At 51.5% G+C, this 22,458-nt stretch overlaps 1 protein-coding gene across 1 annotated transcript in view; it reads right to left on the bottom strand.

Moving 5' to 3' along the window:
* Positions 1 to 22,458, bottom strand: part of LOC144507597 (uncharacterized) — a 282,765-nt gene that overhangs the window by 190,148 nt on the left and 70,159 nt on the right. The window contains exon 4 of the mRNA XM_078234752.1: positions 16,922 to 17,084. Within this exon, the coding sequence (XP_078090878.1) occupies positions 16,922 to 17,084 (163 nt within the window). The remainder of the gene's footprint in view (positions 1 to 16,921; positions 17,085 to 22,458) is intronic.

The following is a 22,458-nucleotide window of genomic DNA, read 5'->3' on the forward strand; positions in this document are numbered from 1 at the left end:
TTAACACACCCTTTGTCTTGTGTCCATGGAATCTTTGTCACTCTCTCCTTCGCACTGACCTATCCTGAGTATCATAGAATCCCTACAGTGCAAAAGAAGCCATTCGGCCCATCGGGTCTGCACTGAGTCTCTGATAGAGCATCTCATCCAGGTCCTATCCCTGTAACCCCACCCATTTACCATGGCCAATCCATCTAACCTGCACATCTTTGGACACTAAGGGACAATTTATCATGGCCAATCCACCTAACCTGCACATCTTTGGACACTAAGGGGCAATTTAGCATGGTTGATGCATGGCTAATTGAATTGTTTCTATTTGGACGGCACGGTGGCACACTGGTTAGCACTGTCGTCTCACAGCTCCAGGGACCTGGGTCCAATTCTGGGCTTGGGTCACTGTCTGTGCGGAGACTGCACTTTCTCCCCATGTCTGCGTGGGTTTCCTCCGGGTGCTCCGGTTTCCTCCCACACTCCAAAGATGTGCGGGTTAGGTTGATTGGCCGTGCTAAATTGCCCCTTCATGTCCCGGGATGCATATGTTACAGGGACAAGCAGGGTAAATATGCGGGGTTACGGGGATAGGGCCTGGGTGGGATTGTGGTGGGTGCAGACTCGATGGGCCGAATGGCCTCCTTCTGCACTGTCGGGATTCTATGATGTTCAGCAAGTGTGAATATGTGACTTTCTGCCCCATTAACTAAGTCGCTAACACTTTGGAGGGAGTGCAGAAGAGGTTTACAAGGATGGTTCCAGGGATGAGAAACTTCAGTTATGAAGATAGATTGGAGGGGCTGGGAGGAGATTTCAGCCTTGGAGAGAAGAAGGTTGAGAGGAGATTCAATAGAGATGTTCAAAGTAATGAAGGGGCTGGATGGATTAGACAGGGAGAAACTGTTCCCCCTCGTACAAGGAGCGAGAACGAGAGGGCACAAATTTAAAGTCATTTACAAAAGAGGTGAAGTGAGGAAGACTTTTTCACCCAGTGAGTAGTTGGGGTCTGGAATGCACTGCCTGGAAGTGTGGTGGAGTCAGGTTTGATCGAGGCATTCATGAGGATATGACATGATTATTTGAATAGAAACAATGCGCAGGGAAATGGGGAAAAGGCAGGGGAATGGTACTAAGTCATGATGCTCATTTGGAGAGTTCTTGATTTTGTGTCTCTGTGCCCTGTTTGAGAGCAGATTTCCACTCCATCTGACGAAGGAGCAGCGCTCCGAAAGCTAATGGTATTTGCTACCAAATAAACCTGTTGGACTTTAACCTGTTGTTAAAACTGTTACTGTATTTACCCCAGTCCAACGCCGGCATCTCCACATCGTGATTCAAGCAAACCCAGGGCAAAACATTACTTGGAGGGCATCTGTTCTTAAATAAAAGGGATTTACGAGTTGGACATTTAAAACTGGATGAACAACGCAAGAAGGTTGGGAGAGAAATGAAGAGAGAGAAAGTGAGAAAAAATGAACATGCTTTTTTTTTTAATAAGGAAAATGGAGTTACGTGGCAGGAAAGGTCACTGGTGTTGCTGGAAAACGAGGAGGACTCCATAGAGAGTTTGGAGATGTTCTTGGCTCCGTCAAGGTCTTCATTAATCAGAAGGGCCCAAGTATCGGGTGAGAACTAACAGAGTAAATAAATCAGACGCTGCCCAGCTATGAACATATTCCCATCTCAATATCAGGGGTTGGAGATAATGGAACATTAGCAACAAGCTCACACCCACACAGTGGCCCGCTCGTGGACACATACACACAGACACACACACACCGATACACACACGGACACACACACGCGGACGGACACACACACACGGACGGACACACACACACACGGACGGACGGACACACACGGACGGACGGACACACACGGACGGACGGACACACGCGGACGGACGGACACACGCGGACGGACGGACACACGCGGACGGACACACACACGCGGACGGACACACACACGCGGACGGACACACACACGCGGACGGACACACACACGCGGACGGACACACACACGCGGACGGACACACACACGCGGACGGACACACACACGCGGACGGACACACACACGCGGACGGACACACACACGCGGACGGACACACACACGCGGACGGACACACACACGCGGACGGACACACACGCGGACGGACACACACGCGGACGGACACACACGCGGACGGACACACACACGCGGACGGACACACACACACATGGACGGACGGACACACACACACGGACACACACACACACACAGACGGACACACACACACAGACGGACACACACACACAGACGGACACACACACACAGACGGACACACACACACACACACACACACAGACACACACACAGACGGACACACACACACACACACAGACGGACACACACACACACACACACACAGACGGACACACACACACACACACACAGACGGACACACACACACACACACACGGACACACACACACACACACGGACACACACACACACACACACACACAGACGGACACACACACACACACACACACACACAGACGGACACACACACACACACACACACACACACACAGACGGACACACACACACACACAGACGGACACACACACACACACACAGACGGACACACACACACACACACAGACGGACACACACACACACACACACACACACACACACAGACGGACACACACACACACACACAGACGGACACACACACACACACAGACGGACACACACACACACACAGACGGACACACACACACACACAGACGGACACACACACACACACAGACACACACACACACAGACGGACACACACACAGACGGACACACACACACACACACAGACGGACACACACACACACACAGACGGACACACACACACACACAGACGGACACACACACACAGACGGACACACACACACAGACGGACACACACACACAGACGGACACACACAGACGGACACACACACACAGACGGACACACACACACAGACGGACACACACACACAGACGGACACACACACACACAGACGGACACACACACACACAGACGGACACACACACACACAGACGGACACACACACACAGACGGACACACACACACAGACGGACACACACACACAGACGGACACACACACACAGACGGACACACACACACAGACGGACACACACACACAGACGGACACACACACACAGACGGACACACACACACAGACGGACACACACACACAGACGGACACACACACACACACACAAAAATAAAAAGCTGTCACAGCTGTTGTAAAGTTTTTAGGTGTCCAGATCACCAACAACCAGTCCTGGTCTCCCCATGCCGACACTATAGTTAAGAAAGCCCACCAACGCCTCCTCTTTCTTAGAAGACTAAGGAAATTTGGCATGTCAGCTACGACTCTCACCAACTTTTACAGATGCACCATAGAAAGCATTCTTTCTGGTTTTATCACAGCTTGGTATGGCCCCTGCTCTGCCCAAGACCGCAAGGAACGACAAAAGGTCGTGAATGTAGCCCAGTCCCTCACGCAAACCCAGCCTCCCATCCATTGACTCAGTCTACACTTCCCGCTGCCTCGGCAAAGCAGCCAGCATAATCAAGGACCCCACACACCCCGGACATTCTCTCTTCCACCTTCTTCTGTCGGGAAAATGTTACAAAAGTCTGAGGTCGCGTACCGACCGACTCAAGAACAGCTTCTTCCCTGCTGCCATCAGACTTTTGAATGGACCTACCTTATATTAAGTTAATCTTTCTCTACACCCTAGCTGTGACTGCAACGCTACATTCTGCACTCCCTCCTTTCCTTCTCCCTTAAGTACTCTATGAACGGTATGCTTTGCCTGTAAAGCGCGCAAGAAACAATACTTTTCACTTGTATCCCGAAACATGTGACAATAATAAATCAAATCAAACAGAATTATCCAGATAATGGAAGTTCTCTGGACCGATCGAGATAATTCAAGATTCTGGCCAAGTAGATTTCCTATTATTGTAAAATGTTACATTATAACAAGGTTAAACCCTGGTCACTTGTGCATCTGTTTGTGGTTGATTCACGTCTGCTGTTGGTTTTAAAGCCAGCTCTCCCATTCCCCGCTTGAAGGAGGAGTTTACAACGCCAGGTCAAAAACTTGGCACGCTCGCTGCCCGATAGCAGCTACATCAGAAGATTAGCTGCTCCCGCTGCCTCTCTTCCTCCCCCCGCTCCCCCTAGAATATCCCACTCCAATGGAGGAATCGCGCCCACGTATTGCAGCTTCGGAGAAGATAAGGATTAATGATGGGATCGCAGATCAAGAGGTGCATTGGGAATTTTATAATCGGGCACTACCTTTGTTCCGTATCCATCTTTTGAAAAGAAAACAACTCCCCCATCGTCTAATCTCTCCCGGTTCCCATAAATCCATCAAGGCCAGATGTTAGCCATGTTTTTGTTCACGGCAGCTGTGCCTGATGAGGAGGTGCCAAGTTCCAGTCTTCGCTTTGGAAACCCATGTGGGAAAGAATTGAGGAAAGAGAAGAGCCCGCATTAACGTAGCGCCTTTCGCAAACTTGCCAATGCCCCCAGAGACTGTTTGATAGCAGCTGGTGAAGGTCTTTATGAGGGGGAGTGACTCCTGTTATCCCAAACATTCAAGGCTTATAGGCCAACAGTTGGCAAGTGGGATTGGGTGGCCAGGTCAGGGCCCTTCATGCACTGGTGCAGGCTCGATGGGCCGAAGGGCCTCTTGTGCACTGTAGGATTCTGATTCTATGAATCGGTGAATCTATGATGCGCGCCGATCAGTTTCTAAACAATGCGGCAAGGAAGAGGCTCATGACCACTTAACCTGTTTCGGTTGATGTTAGCTTGATTGATAGACATAGAAACATAGAAACTAGAAGCAGGAGGAGGCCATTCGGCCCTTCGAGCCTGCTCCCACCATTCATTATGATCATGGCTGATCATCCAATTCAATATCCTGATCGCCCTTCCCCCTCAATCCCTTTAGCCCCAAGAGCTATATCTAATTTCTTCTTGAAATCACACATTTTGGCCTCAACTACTTTCTGTGGGAGTGAATTCCACACATTCACCACCCTCTGGGTGAAGAAATTTCTCCTCACCTCAGTTCTAAAAGGTTTACCCCTTATCCTCAAACTATGACCCCTAGTTCTGGACTTCCCCACCATCGGGAACATTCTTTCTGAATCTACCCTGTCTAATCCTGTTAGAATTTTATAAATTTCTATGCGATCCCCTCTCACTCTTCTAAACTCCAGTGAATATAATCCTAACCGACTTAGTCTCTCCTCATAAGACAGACCTGCCATCCCAGGAATCAGCCTGGTAAACCTTCGCTGCACTCCCTCTACAGCAAGGACATCCTTCCTCAGATAAGGACACCAAAACTGCACACAATACTCCAGGTGTGGCCTCACCAACGCCCTGTACAATTGCAGCAAAACATCCCTATCCCTATACTCAAGTCTTCTCGCTATAAAGGCCAACAGACTCTTTGCCTTCTTTACTGCCTGCTGTACCTGCGCACTTACTTTCAGAAGTACTATCCTGTTCTTCTTCAATTACTTCGATTCTTTGATTCAGCGGATGACCCTCTCACCTCCAAGGTTAGGAGCAAAAGTCCCCAGTATCGGGGCTGCCATTTCAAGGGATGAAGCTGTGTCAGAGGTGCTAAAATATTAAACCAAATCCACATCTACACTCTCCGGCCAATTTTAAGAGCCCCTGGCATTATTCCATGAGTTTAGGCTGGATCAACGGCTAGATAAAGACAAATTCTTCCGACAGTCCCGGAATGGGATGCTGAATCCAGCCCTTCCTCTTTTTATTATTCCTGGGATATGGGCATTGCTGACTGGCTAGCATTTATTGCCCATTCTGAGTGTACCCTTGGCTGGCTGATGAGAGTCAACCACATTGCTGTGGCTCTGGAGTCACATGTAGGCCAGACCAGGTAAGGATGGCAGATTTCCTTCCCCAAAGCGCAGTCGTGAACCAGATGGGTTTTTCCGACAATGGTTTCATGGTCATCAGTAGATTCTTAATTCCAGATTTTTAAAAAATTGAATTCAAATTCCGCCATCTGCCGTGGTCCCCAGAACATTAGCTGAATTTCTAGGTTAATAGTCTCGCAATAATACCACTAGGCCATTGGCTCCCCTCAAGGGTATTTCAGTTTTTGACTCGTAGACTTGAGATTTAAATCCTATTCGACTGTCTAACAAGTAGAAATCACAGAAATCATAGAAACCCTACAGTACAGAAAGAGGCCATTCGGCCCATCGAGTCTGCACCGACCACAATCCCACCCAGGCCCTACCCCCAAGTCTCAACTCTTACTGGACAAGAAATCTCTGACTCCCTGCTCTCACTGAGCACTGACTGCTTCCTACTATATACTTCGTCAAAGCTTTGACAAAGGGTCATCTGGACTCGAAACGTCAGCTCTTTCCTCTTCTGACAGATGCTGCCAGACCTGCTGAGATTTTCCAGCATTTTCCCTTTTGGTTTCAGATTCCAGCGTCCGCAGCAATTGGCTTTTATTCCACTATATATTGTCTCCTCAAACAGCTTTAAGATTTTTAACGCTCGGCTTCCACGGGGAGATATCTAGACAGATGTAGGTTGTAAGATGCAGTGCGATACGGACATCTGTTTTGTGAAAAGTCTCCCACATAACCCCAGCCAACACAGCGGGATTCTGGCCAGCGCCCTGGAGCCAGACTGTGGCATCCGCCATCCGACTGAAGAACAGCTTCTTCCCTGCTGCTGTCAGATTTTTGAATCGACTTACCTTGCAGTAAGTTGATCTTTCGCTACACCCTAGCACAGACTGTAACACTACATTCTGCACTCTCTCCTTTCCTTCTCTATGAACAGTATGCTTTGTCTGTATGGCGCGCAAGAAACAATACTTTTCACTGTATGCTAATACATGTGACAATAATCAGTCAATCAATCAATCAATCTCATAAACTGATTCACCCTCTCGCATGGCCTTGCCTGCCAAGATTCCAAACGTCCGAGAGACTCAGTTCACCATCGGAAACAGACATCACCAGCCACGACATTGGAGTTCCGGCAAGTGCCAGGGCAGCATGGGGGCAGAGTGGTTTAGCACTGCTGCCTCTCAACGCCAGGGACTCGGGTTCAATTCCTGGCTCGGGTGACTGTGGGGAGTTTGCACGTTCTCCCCGTGTCTGCGTGGGTTTCCTCCGGGTGCTCCGGTTTCCTCCCACAGTCCGAAAGACGTGCTGATGAGGTTGATTGGCCGTGCTAAATTAACCCTATTGTCAGGGGGACTAGCCAGGGTAAATGTGTGTGGGGTTACGGGAATAGAGTCTGGGTGGGATTGTGGTCGGTACAGACTCAATGGGCCAAATGGCCTCCTCCTGTATTGTTGGGAATCTGTGATCAGGATGAGCACACTCTGACCTACTTCATTCATTTTATACCTTTCCTGATGCCCCCTCCATGCACCCACACAACCTATCACCCACTCTACAAAAAATCCATTGGAATCCATAAGGTGGCATGGTGGCACAGTGATTAGCACTGCTGCCTCATAGTGCCAGGGACCCGGGTTTGATTTCAGTCTTGGGTCATTGTCTGTGTGCAGTCTGCATGTTTTCCCCGTGTCTGCGTGAGTTTCTTCCCATAATCCGAAAGACATGCAGGTTAGGTGGATTGGCCATGCTAAATTGCCCCTTAGTGTCCAAAGATGTGCAGGTTAGGTGGATTGGCCATGCTAAATTGTCCCTTAGTGTCCAAAGATGTGTAGGTTAGGTGGATTGGCCATGCTAAATTGCCCCTTAATGTCCAAAGATGTGTAGGTTAGGTGATTTGGCCATGCTAAATTGTCCCTTAGTGTCCAAAGATGTGTAGGTTAGGTGGATTGGCCATGCTAAATTGCCCCTTAATGTCCAAAGATGTGTAGGTTAGGTGGATTGGCCATGCTAAATTGCCCCTTAATGTCCAAAGATGTGCAGGTTAGGTGGATTGGCCATGCTAAATTGCCCCTTAATGTCCAAAGATGTGCAGGTTAGGTGGATTGGCCATGCTAAATTGCCCCTTAATGTCCAAAGATGTGCAGGTTAGGTGGATTGGCCATGCTAAATTGCCCCTTAGTGTCCAAAGATACATAGGTTGGGGGGATTAGTGGAGTAAATACGTGGGGTTACAGGGTAAGCCTGGGTCAGAGTTGGTGCAGATCCTTCTGCACTTTAGGAATTGTATGAAATTCTATGAAAAATTCTTCTGGTCTGGACTGAATTCAATCATCCAAACCCAGAACTAACTCGTGGGCGCAATGTCAACTCCCCCGCTCTCCCCATTGTTACGCCATTCCATTCTGCCCAGTTACACCAAAGCCTCAAGATACCCAACACTAATTGGCATTCAATGCCAAGAAAACATTTTGTTAGAAGTGAACATATGGTTGGAATGTGCAAAGCTCCCAACCGTCCCAGATGCCGATTTGACTCCCTTGTGCAAACCAACTCCTGGATTCAATTCAGCAAAAATCTTCACAGTATTAGAATTTGAGAATTATCCGCATTCTTTCCCACTTGAATCAGTCACTCATTTCGCGCCCGCCCCCCCCTCGTTCCTTGAGGTTATTTGTGCAGACTGAAGGCCATTCAGCCCATCGAGCTTTGCCCATCTCCACGCAGCCCATCCCTCAAACCTCTCTCCCCCTGCTCTTATTGAACTCCGAGTGCGCCAGGTCAGGATGGGGGGGGGGGGGGGGGGGGGGGGGGGGGTTGGCAAAGCCGCAGGAAAGGATTGGCACCTGGATCAGGGCTTGCACCAAACACCGTGTGATTTGACCACAGGACCTGCCAACCTGCTCACGTTTCCTACAGGAGTAAAGACCCCCTCGCTGGGGTCCTTGGGCATTGGAGAGCCAGGTTAACTGTCCAAATGCCCCCGAACTGGATCTGAGCATACACCAACACCCGAGGGACAAGATACCGCCATTCCACGCACAAGATCCAACAGGATATTCAATGTTCCTCAAATACTAGACTTCCAACTGCAACCGTATTGGGAATCGCTCCATTGGATTTGATTCAAGGCAATGTACAGACGTTCGGGTAACTATTATTCTCTCTGATGGTTCTAACAATCTGAAATATAGAGCAGCATTTATTTTTAGAACTCTGGATTTATGGATTAGCTGGGAGATGTCTATATAAATTCCGCTTCAAAAGTATATTGATTTTTAAGCAGGTTGTAGGTGTCTCTGGCTAAGGCAGTATACATTGGCCCTCCCGAATTGCCCTCGAGAAGGTGATAGTGAAAGCAAGAGAGCGCGAGAGAGTGGGCGCGCGAGAGGGGAGATTGAGGGCGAGAGGGGAGATTGCGGGCGAGGGGGGAGATTGAGGGCGAGGGGGAGATTGAGGGCGAGGCGTGCAGATAGAGCGCCAGGCGTGCAGATAGAGCGCCGAGAGAAAGAGCGCCGAGAGAAAGAGCGCCGAGAGAAAGAGCGCCGAGAGAAAGAGCGCCGAGAGAAAGAGCGCCGAGAGAAAGAGCGCCGAGAGAGAGAGCGCCGAGAGAGAGAGCGCCGAGAGAGAGAGCGCCGAGAGAGAGAGCGCCGAGAGAGAGAGCGCCGAGAGAGAGAGCGCCGAGAGAGAGAGCGCCGAGAGAGAGAGCGCCGAGAGAGAGAGCGCCGAGAGAGAGAGCGCCGAGAGAGAGAGCGCCGAGAGAGAGAGCGCCGAGAGAGAGAGCGCCGAGAGAGAGAGCGCCGAGAGAGAGAGCGCCGAGAGAGAGAGCGCCGAGAGAGAGAGCGCCGAGAGAGAGAGCGCCGAGAGAGAGAGCGCCGAGAGAGAGAGCGCCGAGAAGAGAGCGCCGAGAGAGAGAGCGCCGAGAGAGAGAGCGCCGAGAGAGAGAGCGCCGAGAGAGAGAGCGCCGAGAGAGAGAGCGCCGAGAGAGAGAGCGCCGAGAGAGAGAGCGCCGAGAGAGAGAGCGCCGAGAGAGAGAGCGCCGAGAGAGAGAGCGCCGAGAGAGAGAGCGCCGAGAGAGAGAGCGCCGAGAGAGAGAGCGCCGAGAGAGAGAGCGCCGAGAGAGAGAGCGCCGAGAGAGAGAGCGCCGAGAGAGAGAGCGCCGAGAGAGAGAGCGCCGAGAGAGAGAGCGCCGAGAGAGAGAGCGCCGAGAGAGAGAGCGCCGAGAGAGAGAGCGCCGAGAGAGAGAGCGCCGAGAGAGAGAGCGCCGAGAGAGAGAGCGCCGAGAGAGAGAGCGCCGAGAGAGAGAGCGCCGAGAGAGAGAGCGCCGAGAGAGAGAGCGCCGAGAGAGAGAGCGCCGAGAGAGAGAGCGCCGAGAGAGAGAGCGCCGAGAGAGAGAGCGCCGAGAGAGAGAGCGCCGAGAGAGAGAGCGCCGAGAGAGAGAGCGCCGAGAGAGAGAGCGCCGAGAGAGAGAGCGCCGAGAGAGAGAGCGCCGAGAGAGAGAGCGCCGAGAGAGAGAGCGCCGAGAGAGAGAGCGCCGAGAGAGAGAGCGCCGAGAGAGAGAGCGCCGAGAGAGAGAGCGCCGAGAGAGAGAGCGCCGAGAGAGAGAGCGCCGAGAGAGAGAGCGCCGAGAGAGAGAGCGCCGAGAGAGAGAGCGCCGAGAGAGAGAGCGCCGAGAGAGAGAGCGCCGAGAGAGAGAGCGCCGAGAGAGAGAGCGCCGAGAGAGAGAGCGCCGAGAGAGAGAGCGCCGAGAGAGAGAGCGCCGAGAGAGAGAGCGCCGAGAGAGAGAGCGCCGAGAGAGAGAGCGCCGAGAGAGAGAGCGCCGAGAGAGAGAGCGCCGAGAGAGAGAGCGCCGAGAGAGAGAGCGCCGAGAGAGAGAGCGCCGAGAGAGAGAGCGCCGAGAGAGAGAGCGCCGAGAGAGAGAGCGCCGAGAGAGAGAGCGCCGAGAGAGAGAGCGCCGAGAGAGAGAGCGCCGAGAGAGAGAGCGCCGAGAGAGAGAGCGCCGAGAGAGAGAGCGCCGAGAGAGAGAGCGCCGAGAGAGAGAGCGCCGAGAGAGAGAGCGCCGAGAGAGAGAGCGCCGAGAGAGAGAGCGCCGAGAGAGAGAGCGCCGAGAGAGAGAGCGCCGAGAGAGAGAGCGCCGAGAGAGAGAGCGCCGAGAGAGAGAGCGCCGAGAGAGAGAGCGCCGAGAGAGAGAGCGCCGAGAGAGAGAGCGCCGAGAGAGAGAGCGCCGAGAGAGAGAGCGCCGAGAGAGAGAGCGCCGAGAGAGAGAGCGCCGAGAGAGAGAGCGCCGAGAGAGAGAGCGCCGAGAGAGAGAGCGCCGAGAGAGAGAGCGCCGAGAGAGAGAGCGCCGAGAGAGAGAGCGCCGAGAGAGAGAGCGCCGAGAGAGAGAGCGCCGAGAGAGAGAGCGCCGAGAGAGAGAGCGCCGAGAGAGAGAGCGCCGAGAGAGAGGCCGGAGAGAGAGCGCCGAGAGAGAGAGCGCCGAGAGAGAGAGCGCCGAGAGAGAGAGCGCCGAGAGAGAGAGCGCCGAGAGAGAGAGCGCCGAGAGAGAGAGCGCCGAGAGAGAGAGCGCCGAGAGAGAGAGCGCCGAGAGAGAGAGCGCCGAGAGAGAGAGCGCCGAGAGAGAGAGCGCCGAGAGAGAGAGCGCCGAGAGAGAGAGCGCCGAGAGAGAGAGCGCCGAGAGAGAGAGCGCCGAGAGAGAGAGCGCCGAGAGAGAGAGCGCCGAGAGAGAGAGCGCCGAGAGAGAGAGCGCCGAGAGAGAGAGCGCCGAGAGAGAGAGCGCCGAGAGAGAGAGCGCCGAGAGAGAGAGCGCCGAGAGAGAGAGCGCCGAGAGAGAGAGCGCCGAGAGAGAGAGCGCCGAGAGAGAGAGCGCCGAGAGAGAGAGCGCCGAGAGAGAGAGCGCCGAGAGAGAGAGCGCCGAGAGAGAGAGCGCCGAGAGAGAGAGCGCCGAGAGAGAGAGCGCCGAGAGAGAGAGCGCCGAGAGAGAGAGCGCCGAGAGAGAGAGCGCCGAGAGAGAGAGCGCCGAGAGAGAGAGCGCCGAGAGAGAGAGCGCCGAGAGAGAGAGCGCCGAGAGAGAGAGCGCCGAGAGAGAGAGCGCCGAGAGAGAGAGCGCCGAGAGAGAGAGCGCCGAGAGAGAGAGCGCCGAGAGAGAGAGCGCCGAGAGAGAGAGCGCCGAGAGAGAGAGCGCCGAGAGAGAGAGCGCCGAGAGAGAGAGCGCCGAGAGAGAGAGCGCCGAGAGAGAGAGCGCCGAGAGAGAGAGCGCCGAGAGAGAGAGCGCCGAGAGAGAGAGCGCCGAGAGAGAGAGCGCCGAGAGAGAGAGCGCCGAGAGAGAGAGCGCCGAGAGAGAGAGCGCCGAGAGAGAGAGCGCCGAGAGAGAGAGCGCCGAGAGAGAGAGCGCCGAGAGAGAGAGCGCCGAGAGAGAGAGCGCCGAGAGAGAGAGCGCCGAGAGAGAGAGCGCCGAGAGAGAGAGCGCCGAGAGAGAGAGCGCCGAGAGAGAGAGCGCCGAGAGAGAGAGCGCCGAGAGAGAGAGCGCCGAGAGAGAGAGCGCCGAGAGAGAGAGCGCCGAGAGAGAGAGCGCCGAGAGAGAGAGCGCCGAGAGAGAGAGCGCCGAGAGAGAGAGCGCCGAGAGAGAGAGCGCCGAGAGAGAGAGCGCCGAGAGAGAGAGCGCCGAGAGAGAGAGCGCCGAGAGAGAGAGCGCCGAGAGAGAGAGCGCCGAGAGAGAGAGCGCCGAGAGAGAGAGCGCCGAGAGAGAGAGCGCCGAGAGAGAGAGCGCCGAGAGAGAGAGCGCCGAGAGAGAGAGCGCCGAGAGAGAGAGCGCCGAGAGAGAGAGCGCCGAGAGAGAGAGCGCCGAGAGAGAGAGCGCCGAGAGAGAGAGCGCCGAGAGAGAGAGCGCCGAGAGAGAGAGCGCCGAGAGAGAGAGCGCCGAGAGAGAGAGCGCCGAGAGAGAGCGAGAGCGAGAGAGCGAGAGCGAGAGAGCGAGGGAGAGCGAGCGAGAGAGAGAGAGAGCGAGAGAGAGCGAGAGAGAGAGAGCGAGAGAGAGAGAGAGCGAGCGAGAGAGAGAGCGAAATAGAGAGCGAAAGAGAGAGAGAGAGCGAAAGAGAGAGAGCGAAAGAGAGAGCACGAGAGAAAACAGCGCAGATTGAACGAAAGGGATAGAGATGGATCGAGTTGACTGCCAACACTCCTTCAGAAGTTGTATTTCTTTGAAATACTGCCTTCATCATTTAGTTTCTGATTGAATGAACATGCAAGCACTGGTCGCAGGGAACTGCCAACGAGTTATTTCCATCTGCAGCTTATTGCAAATTAATCCAAGCGTGCTCCTAATTGATGCATATTCCGTTTACAAAGTAGTTGCACATTTAATGGCCCCTGACTGGATCTGAGATGGCCGAGTGGGTCTGAGATGGCCGAGTGGGTCGGGGAGCTTGTTTGAACTTGCGACTGCACCATGGGTGGATTGAGCAAGCAGAATGAGAAGCCCGAGGTGCGCCGAGGTCCCAGAGCTGCTTTGGTTTGATGTCTGCAGTCAACGCGCAGACCTGAGAGACTGCAGCGTGTTTCTGCACACTGGGTATGATAACAACACGGGGCACCTGCTCCGCACATCAAATAAAATGCTGCACAACTGATAAACATCACATCAAGGGCGTGCGGGCCAGGTGTGGAAAACATCTGCAGGACGTCTAGAACGCTGTCCACCAACACACACTCCTTTTCACAGCCGGTGTCTGCAACATAAATCCCTTCCCCCGCTAATCTACTGGCCCAACGTAGGCCAGTTCTGTCACACCGTTGTATTAATCTGAAGAGGGTTTACTTTAACAGCACTCACGGGCGGATGCCAAGGTAGAAATCAGCCCAAAATCCGTCATCAGGTGTGTGTTTAGGAGTGAGTTGCCCACAGCTTCATACACACATAGAAACACAGAAACTAGAAGCAGGAGGAGGCCATTCGGCCCTTCGAGCCTGCTCCGCCATTCATTTTGATCATGGCTGATCATTGAATTCAATATCCTGATCCCCCCCCTTCCCCCCATATCCCTCAATCCCTTGAGCCCCAGGAGCGATATCTAATTTCTCCTTCAAATCAGACAATGTTCTGGCCTCAACTACTTTCTGTGGGAGTGAATTCCACACATTCACCACCCTCTGGGTGAAGAAATTTCTCCTCACCTCAGTTCTAAAAGATTTACCCCTTATCCTCAAACTATGACCCCTAGTTCTGGACACCCCCACCATCGGGAACATTCTTTCTGAATCTACCCTGTCTAACCCTGTTAGAATTTTATAAGCTTCTATGAGATCCCCTCTCACTCTTCTAAACTCCAGTGAATATAATCCTAACCGACTTAGTCACTCCTCATATGACAGACCTGCCATCCCAGGAATCGGCCTGGTAAACCTTCGCTGTACTCCCTCTATAGCAAGGACATCCTTCCTCAGATAAGGACACCAAAACTGCACACAATACCCCAGGTGTGGCCTCACCAACGCCCTGTACAATTGCAGCGACACATCCCTATCCTCAAATCCTCTCGCTATGAAAGCCAACACACCATTTGCCTTCTTTACTGGACGGGATTTTCTGGTCCCGCTGTAGTGAACGGGCATTTGGTCCATCCTCTCTGTAGCGGCGAGTCACGAACGGCTGGAGAATTTCAGACAATGCGCAGCGACTTCAGACAGGAACATATTCCACTTGCCCTCACCTTCTGCTGCCTCCTTCCAGTTTCCTACCCGTTTTGTGTGACGGGGCTTCGTCTCGGCAACTATTAGTATCTCGTTGCAAAGCCGATGCTCAACATACAAGCGAGTGAGACTATTCAACTATGAAAGGCAACATATTCAGCACCCAAAGAAATGTGATCAGGAATTCAGAGTAAATATTTCCTCCCTCAACCCAGAGACAAAGTCAATTTGAAGTAATTCGACCCGAGGCCTAGTTGAGATCAGTAAGTGGCGCAGGGATCCCATTATGTGGGAACTTCCTTCTCTGCCTGGAACAGCTCAGCACAGGTCAGTGCCTTTAGAACATAGAACAGGAACAGGCCCTTTGGCCCACAATGTTGTGCCGAACATGACGTCAAATTAAACTAATCCCTTCTGCCTGTCCTTGCTCCATATCCCTCTCTCCCTTGCATATTCACGCGCTTATCTAAAAGCCCCTTCAGCGCCCCTATCATATCCGCCTCCACCACCACCCTGGCAGTGCGTTCCAGATACCTAATACTCTGTGTAAAAAAACTTGCCCCTCACGTCTCCTTTGAACTTCCCCCCTCTCACTTGCCCTAGTATTAGACATTTCAATTCTGGGGAGAAAGATTCTGACTGTCAACCCTATCTCTGCCTCTCAGAATTTTATAGACTCCTATCAGACTCCCCTCAGCCTCCGCCGCTCCAGAGAAAACAACCCTAGTTTGTCCAGCCTCTTCTTATTTCTTTATTCATTCTTGGGACATGGGCGTCGCTGGCTGGGCCAGCATTTATTGCCCATCCCTAGTTGCCCGAGGCCAGTTGAGAGTCAACTACATTGCTGTGGCTCTGGAGTCACATGTAGGCCAGACTGGGTAAGGACGGCAGATTTCCTTCCCGAAAGGGACATTAGTGACCCAGATGGGTTTTTCCGACAATGGTTTCACGGTCATCAGTAGATTCTTAATTCCAGGTTTTTTGATTAAATTCAAATTCCAGCAGCTGCCATGGCGGGATTCGAACCCGGGTCCCCAGAACATCAGCTGGGTTTCTTGGTTAATAGTCGAATACCAATAGGCCATCGCCTTCCCTCATATAGGTTCCCTTATAGCTCAGACCTTCTAATCCAGGCAGATTCCTTTACTAACTGACCAACATAGAGGATGTGGAGATGCCGGCGTTGGACTGGGGTAAACACAGTAAGAAGTTTAACAACACCAGGTTAAAGTCCAACAGGTTTATTTGGTAGCAAAAGCCACACAAGCTTTCGAAGCTCTAAGCCCCTTCTTCAGGTGAGTGGGAATTCTGTTCACAAACAGAGTTTATAAAGACACAGACTCAATTTACATGAATAATGGTTGGAATGCGAATACTTACAACTAATCAAGTCTTTAAGAAACAAAACAATGGGAGTGGAGAGAGCATCAAGACAGGCTAAAAAGATGTGTATTGTCTCCAGACAAGACAGCCAGTGAAACTCTGCAGGTCCACGCAACTGTGGGCGTTACAAGTAGTGTGACATGAACCCAATATCCCGGTTGAGGCCGTCCGCGTGTGTGCGGAACTTGGCTATCAGTTTCTGCTCAGCGACTCTGCGCTGTCGTGTGTCGCGAAGGCCACCTTGGAGAACGCTTACCCGAATATCAGAGGCCGAATGCCCGTGACCGCTGAAGTGCTCCCCAACAGGAAGAGAACTGTTCTCTTCCTGTTGGGGAGCACTTCAGCGGTCACGGGCATTCGGCCTCTGATATTCGGGTAAGCGTTCTCCAAGGCGGCCTTCGCGACACACGACAGCGCAGAGTCGCTGAGCAGAAACTGATAGCCAAGTTCCGCACACACAAGGACGGCCTCAACCGGGATATTGGGTTCATGTCACACTATTTGTAACGCCCACAGTTGCGTGGACCTGCAGAGTTTCACTGGCTGTCTTGTCTGGAGACAATACACATCTTTTTAGCCTGTCTTGATGCTCTCTCCACTCCCATTGTTTTGTTTCTTAAAGACTTGATTAGTTGTAAGTATTCGCATTCCAACCATTATTCATGTAAATTGAGTCTGTGTCTTTATAAACTCTGTTTGTGAACAGAATTCCCACTCACCTGAAGAAGGGGCTTAGAGCTTCGAAAGCTTGTGTGGCTTTTGCTACCAAATAAACCTGTTGGACTTTAACCTGGTGTTGTTAAACTTCTTACAACATAGAGGAACCAGAGATGGGGACAGAAGGAGCCAGAAATGGGCGGCATTGACTTGACGAGCTCACTCACTGACCTCAAACACCTCCTCGTCCAGTATCCTCGTGCCAAAGACCGTCACTCCATTTGTGTTGACAACTGGGTCGTCACTTCGAGCCAAAGGCTCAGTCACCTGCTTGTTGCAGTCGACAATCATCGTGACGTTCTTCCCTTCGACGCTAAGCGCCACCCGGTGCCACCTGTAAAACACAACCAAAGGATACTGACCCGCTCCCATCAGAAAGGAGGTACAGTCACTCTTGGCATAGAATCACTCAACATTGTCGGCACAAAGAATATTCACCGATTTAATATACATGAATTGTAGGAACTTTGGTGCCAATAGTTTAAAGGTTTATTTATTAGTGTCATAAGCAGGCTTGCATTAACACCGCAATGAAGTTACTGTGAAAATCCCAGTCACCACACTCCATTTGGGTACACTGAGGGACAATTTATCATGGCCAACGCACCTAACCAGCATGTCTTTGGATACCAAGGGGCAATTTAGCATGGCCAATCCACCTAACCTGCACATCTTTGGACACGAAGGGGTAATTTAGCATGGCCAATCCACCTAACCTGCACATCTTTGGACACGAAGGGGCAATTTAGCATGGCCAATCCACTTAACCTGCACATCTTTGGATACTAAGAGGCAATTTAGCATGGCCAATCCACCTGACCTGCACATCTTTGGACACCAAGGGGCAATTTAGCATGGCCAATCCACCTAACCTACCCATCTTTGGAGTGTAGGAGGAAACCGGAGCACCCGGAGGAAACCCACGCAGACACGGGGAGAACGTGCAAACTCCGCACAGTGACCCAAGTTGGGATTCGAACCCAGGTCCCTGGAGCTGTGAGGCAGCAGTGCTAACCACTGTGCCACCCATTTATTTCAAACACCAGTGACCATCCTCCTCAAGCACAACTTTGGTTGAAAGAATAGAATGGAGAGGGTGGGACTGTTCGCCTTGGAGAGAAGAAAGCGTAGAGGGGATTAGATAGAGATGGTCAAGATCATGATGAGGGCTGGACAGAGTAGATAGGGAGAAACTGTTCCCACTCGGAAAAGGATCGAGAACAAGAGAGCACAGGTTTAAAAGCGATTTGCAAAAGAAGCAAATGCGATGTGATGAAAAATCTTTTTCACCCAGCAAGTGGTTGGGGTCTGGTTAGGTGGATTGGCCATGCTAAATTGCCCCTTAGTGTCCAAAGCTGTGTAGGTTAGGTGGGTTTCCTCCGGGTGCTCCGGTTTCCTCCCACAGTCCAAAGATGTGCGGGTTAGGTTGATTGGCCATGCTAAAATTGCCCCTTAGTGTCCAGAGGTGCGTAGGTTAGAGGGATTAGCGGGTAATATATGTAGGGATATGGGAGTAGGGCCTGGGTGGGATTGTGGTCGGTGCAGACTTGATGGGCCGAATGGCCTGTTTCTGCACTGTAGGGTTTCTATGATTTCTTCTATGATTGGCCATGCTAAATTGCCCCTTAGTGTCCAACGATGTGTAGGTTAGGTGGATTGGCCATGCTGAATTGCTCCTTAGTGTCCAAAGATGTGTAAGTTAGGTGGATTGGCCATGGTACATTTCCCCTTAATATCCAAACATGTGCAGGTTAGGTGGATTGGCCATGCTGAATTGCTCCTTAGGTGACCTGTGGTCAAACGGGCCACCTAAAATGGCGATTTACAGAGCATGCTGGGATAATTGGGCAAGCACTAAAACAGCAGGGTGCAACCTAAAAGACAGAGATAAACGGGCTGCAGCTCAGACGACTGAATACACAGGATATGGGTCATCTCCAGGACAAAGAGGACTTTCTGGTCAAACTGGGTTGTTTACCAGACATAGGGGCGCCGTAACCCCTTATTTGGGAGGGAGGTGTGAACCCTACGTGCCCCCAGCACCTACAGACATGGCCGTTGGGGACACACCCAGAGATCAGTGTGGCAGCACCCGATTGGACTTTATCGATCAGGGTGATCAAGTCCTGATCGATTGATTGGCAATGGCCAAAAGGGGCGTGAAACCAAACGGGGTATAAAGGGTGCTGCACAACCAGGAATCTCTCTCTCTCTCTCTGACCCCATGAACGAGCAACAACAATGGTGACCATCGCCAGCGACAACCAGCACGAGGAGAGCCACCACACCCGAGAAGGAAAGAAGACCAGAGCCAGAATGCCAGACCAGACCAAAGGACCAGACTATGCAGAGCACGACCGAGACCAGCGCACAGATAAAGGCCAATATCTGCCCGGGTACTTGCCAGTCACGCAAAGTTAAGTCAAGGTCTAGTATTGGACTTGAACTTTAGTATTTCAGTTAGATATTTTATTGTTGATTGGGTGGGTGATTAATTGTGTGTGTAAATAAACATTGTTGTACTAATAAGAAGTCTACTCGCGATTCTTTGTCCACCGTATAAGGGTTTAAACAGACTGTGTGACAGAAACAACATCTGAGTGTCACCGTAGAAGGGGATTGGTGGGGATTTTCAAATAAATTGGTTGTCTGGTCAACAGCCCAGAAAAAGGATTGGAGCTCGGGCAGTGGTGCCCCGGGACGCTCATAGAGGGAAACCTTGCACTGTACGAAATAAGAACTGGGCCAAAGCCAACCCCAAAACAATCTCACTCAATGTGTCCTGAAGCCACCCCCGGACCAGAGAATGGATTGATACTAAAACACACAGGGAAAACCCTGTATGGCAACATCCACCATGAATTGGTACCTGTGGTGGTGGATGTAGCTGGGACCCAACTGCCAAGAGTGGTGCTCTCCCCAATTTAAGAGATTATACCTCCCTCCTGACTCGCAGACTGTTAGGACGGAAGGTAGGAATGGATGAGAGACAGGAAAGATCCAAGAGGGAGTTCGTCAATGACATGGCCACAGCGTATGGGGCAGGGGTAGCAACCATCAACGCCCTTGATTTAGCCGACCATAGAACCATAGAAAATTACAGCTCAGAAACAGGCCTTTTGGCCCTTCCTGTCTGTGCCGAACCATTTTTTGCCTAGTCCCACTGACCTGCACTTGGACCATATCCCTCCACACCCCTCTCATCCATGAACCCGTCCAAGTTTTTCTTAAATGTTAAAAGTGCATTTACCACTTTATCAGGCAGCTCATTCCACACTCCCACCACTCTCTGTGTGAAGAAGCCCCCCCTAATATTCCCTTTAAACTTTTCTCCTTTCACCCTTAACCCATGCCCTCTGGTTTTTTACTCCCCTAGCCTCAGCGGAAAAAGCCTGCTTGCATTCACTCTATCTATCCCCATCAAAATCTTATACACCTCTATCAAATCTCCCCTCAATCTTCTACGCTCCAGGGAATAAAGTCCCAACCTATTCAATCTCTCTCTGTAACTCAGCTTCTCAAGTCCCGGCAACATCCTTGTGAACCTTCTCTGCACTCTTTCAACCTTATTTACATCCTTCCTGTAACTAGGTGACCAAAACTGTACACAATACTCCAAATTCGGCCTCACCAATGCCTTATATAACCTTACCATAACACTCCAACTTTTATACTCGATACTCCAATTTATAAAGGCCAATGTACCAAAGGCACTCTTTACGACCCTATCCACCTGTGACGTCACTTTTAGGGAATTCTGTACCTGTATTCCCAGATCCCTCTGTTCAACTGCACTCTTCAGAGTCCTACCATTTACCCTGTAGAAAATCATAGAATCATAGAAACCCTACAGTGCAGAAGGAGGCCATTCGGCCCATCGAGTCTGCACCGACCACAATCCCACCCAGACCCTACCCCCACATATTTTACCCGCTAATCCCTCTAACCTACACATCCCAGGACTCTAAGGGGCAATTTTTCAACCTGGCCAATCAACCTAACCCGCACATCTTTGGACTGTGGGAGGAAACCGGAGCACCCGGAGGAAACCCACGCAGACACGAGGAGAATGTGCAAACTCCACACAGACAGTGACCCGAGCCGGGAATCGAACCCGGGACCCTGGAGCTGTGAAGCAGCAGTGCTAACCACTGTGCTACCGTGCCGCCCTTACGTTCTTCTTTGGTTTGTCCTTCCAATGTGCAATATCTCACACTTGTCTGCGTTAAATTCCATTTGCCATTTTTCAGCCCATTTTTCTAGTTGGTCCAAATCCCTCTGCAAGCTTTGAAAACCTTCCTCACTGTCCACTACACCTCCAATCTTTGTATCATCAGCAAACTTGCTGATCCAATTGACCACATTATCATCCAGTCCGACCTTGACAATAAAGTCAGGATATCAGAACAATCAGCAAGATGCTGAAGGGGAACTGACTGGGAACACAGCCACATGGTAGCTGTATTAGAAGGACACGCCAAGACAATCAAATTATTCGGGAAAAATTGGAGGATGATGACCGACAGCAGAACCGGATTTTATGTAGTGCATACGGACAGTGGGTGATAGAACAACTAAGGGGAAACCTAGAGCAGATACACAGTGGACAGGTTCCATCTTGGATTAGTGACAAGCAGATATGGGCCAAATGCGGGCAGTTGCGACTAGCTTCAGGGTTTAAAAAAAAGGATGGCATGGACAAGCAGATGGAACACGGGTAAGAAACACCCAAAGTTATCTGGTTGCCAGATGCGACAGTTGACCGAAGTCTGGTTCAATGACGACTGCAAAGAGGCTCCAGGGAAAGCCCTGGGAATGATCTTAGGGCTCCCCATAATCACTGACGACCGGGTCGGACTGAAGGTCTTTGAAGTGGAAAATATAAGGACTATCCATGAGGATATCTGGATAGGGCACGACGGCACTTTACCGTACGCAGTGGAGAAAGAACAGGCCCTTCGGCCCAAATTGTCCATGCCATCCTTTTTTTTAAACCCTGAAGCTAGTCCCAACTGCCCGCATTTGGCCCATATCCCTCTATACCCATCTTACCCATGTAACTGTCTAAATGCTTTTTAAAAGACAAAATTGTACCCGCCTCTACTACTACCTCTGCCCGTACCCAGTTTACTTAAATGATCATGCACTGTGGGGCTTCAGAACAAACACTCGTCTAAATTGCTCAGTAGAAGCTCGTAGCCTGGACATAACTCGGGTAGCTTACAAGGGAGCAGGGAGATACTGTCTCACCACCTCCCTGAAACAATATCAGTATGGCCACGACACACTGTAACATTACTAACACGCTACATTCTGCATCAAACCCGACATACCAGCCAGGGTGGGCCTCATTCAACTGATAGACATTCATAAGAGGGAGAGGGTAGATTTAAAAGTCATTGGCGAGCTCCAACAGACCCGAGGGGAGTACCATGAGAAATATGACACAAGCCTAAAACCCCTGCCGGAGGAGTTAGACATGATGTGGAGATGCCGGCGTTGGACTGGGGTAAACACAGTAAGAGTTTTAACAAACACCAGGTTAAAGTCCAACAGGTTTATTTGGTAGCAGAGTCACAGCATGGAAACAGGCCCTTCGGCCCAAATTGTCGATGCCATCCTTTTTTTTAAACCCTGAAGCTAGTCCCAACTGCCCGCATTTGGCCCATATCCCTCTATACCCATGTAACTGTCTAAATGCTTTTTAA

This window comes from Mustelus asterias, chromosome 19 (genome assembly GCF_964213995.1).
Source record: "Mustelus asterias chromosome 19, sMusAst1.hap1.1, whole genome shotgun sequence".
NCBI lineage: Eukaryota > Metazoa > Chordata > Chondrichthyes > Carcharhiniformes > Triakidae > Mustelus > Mustelus asterias.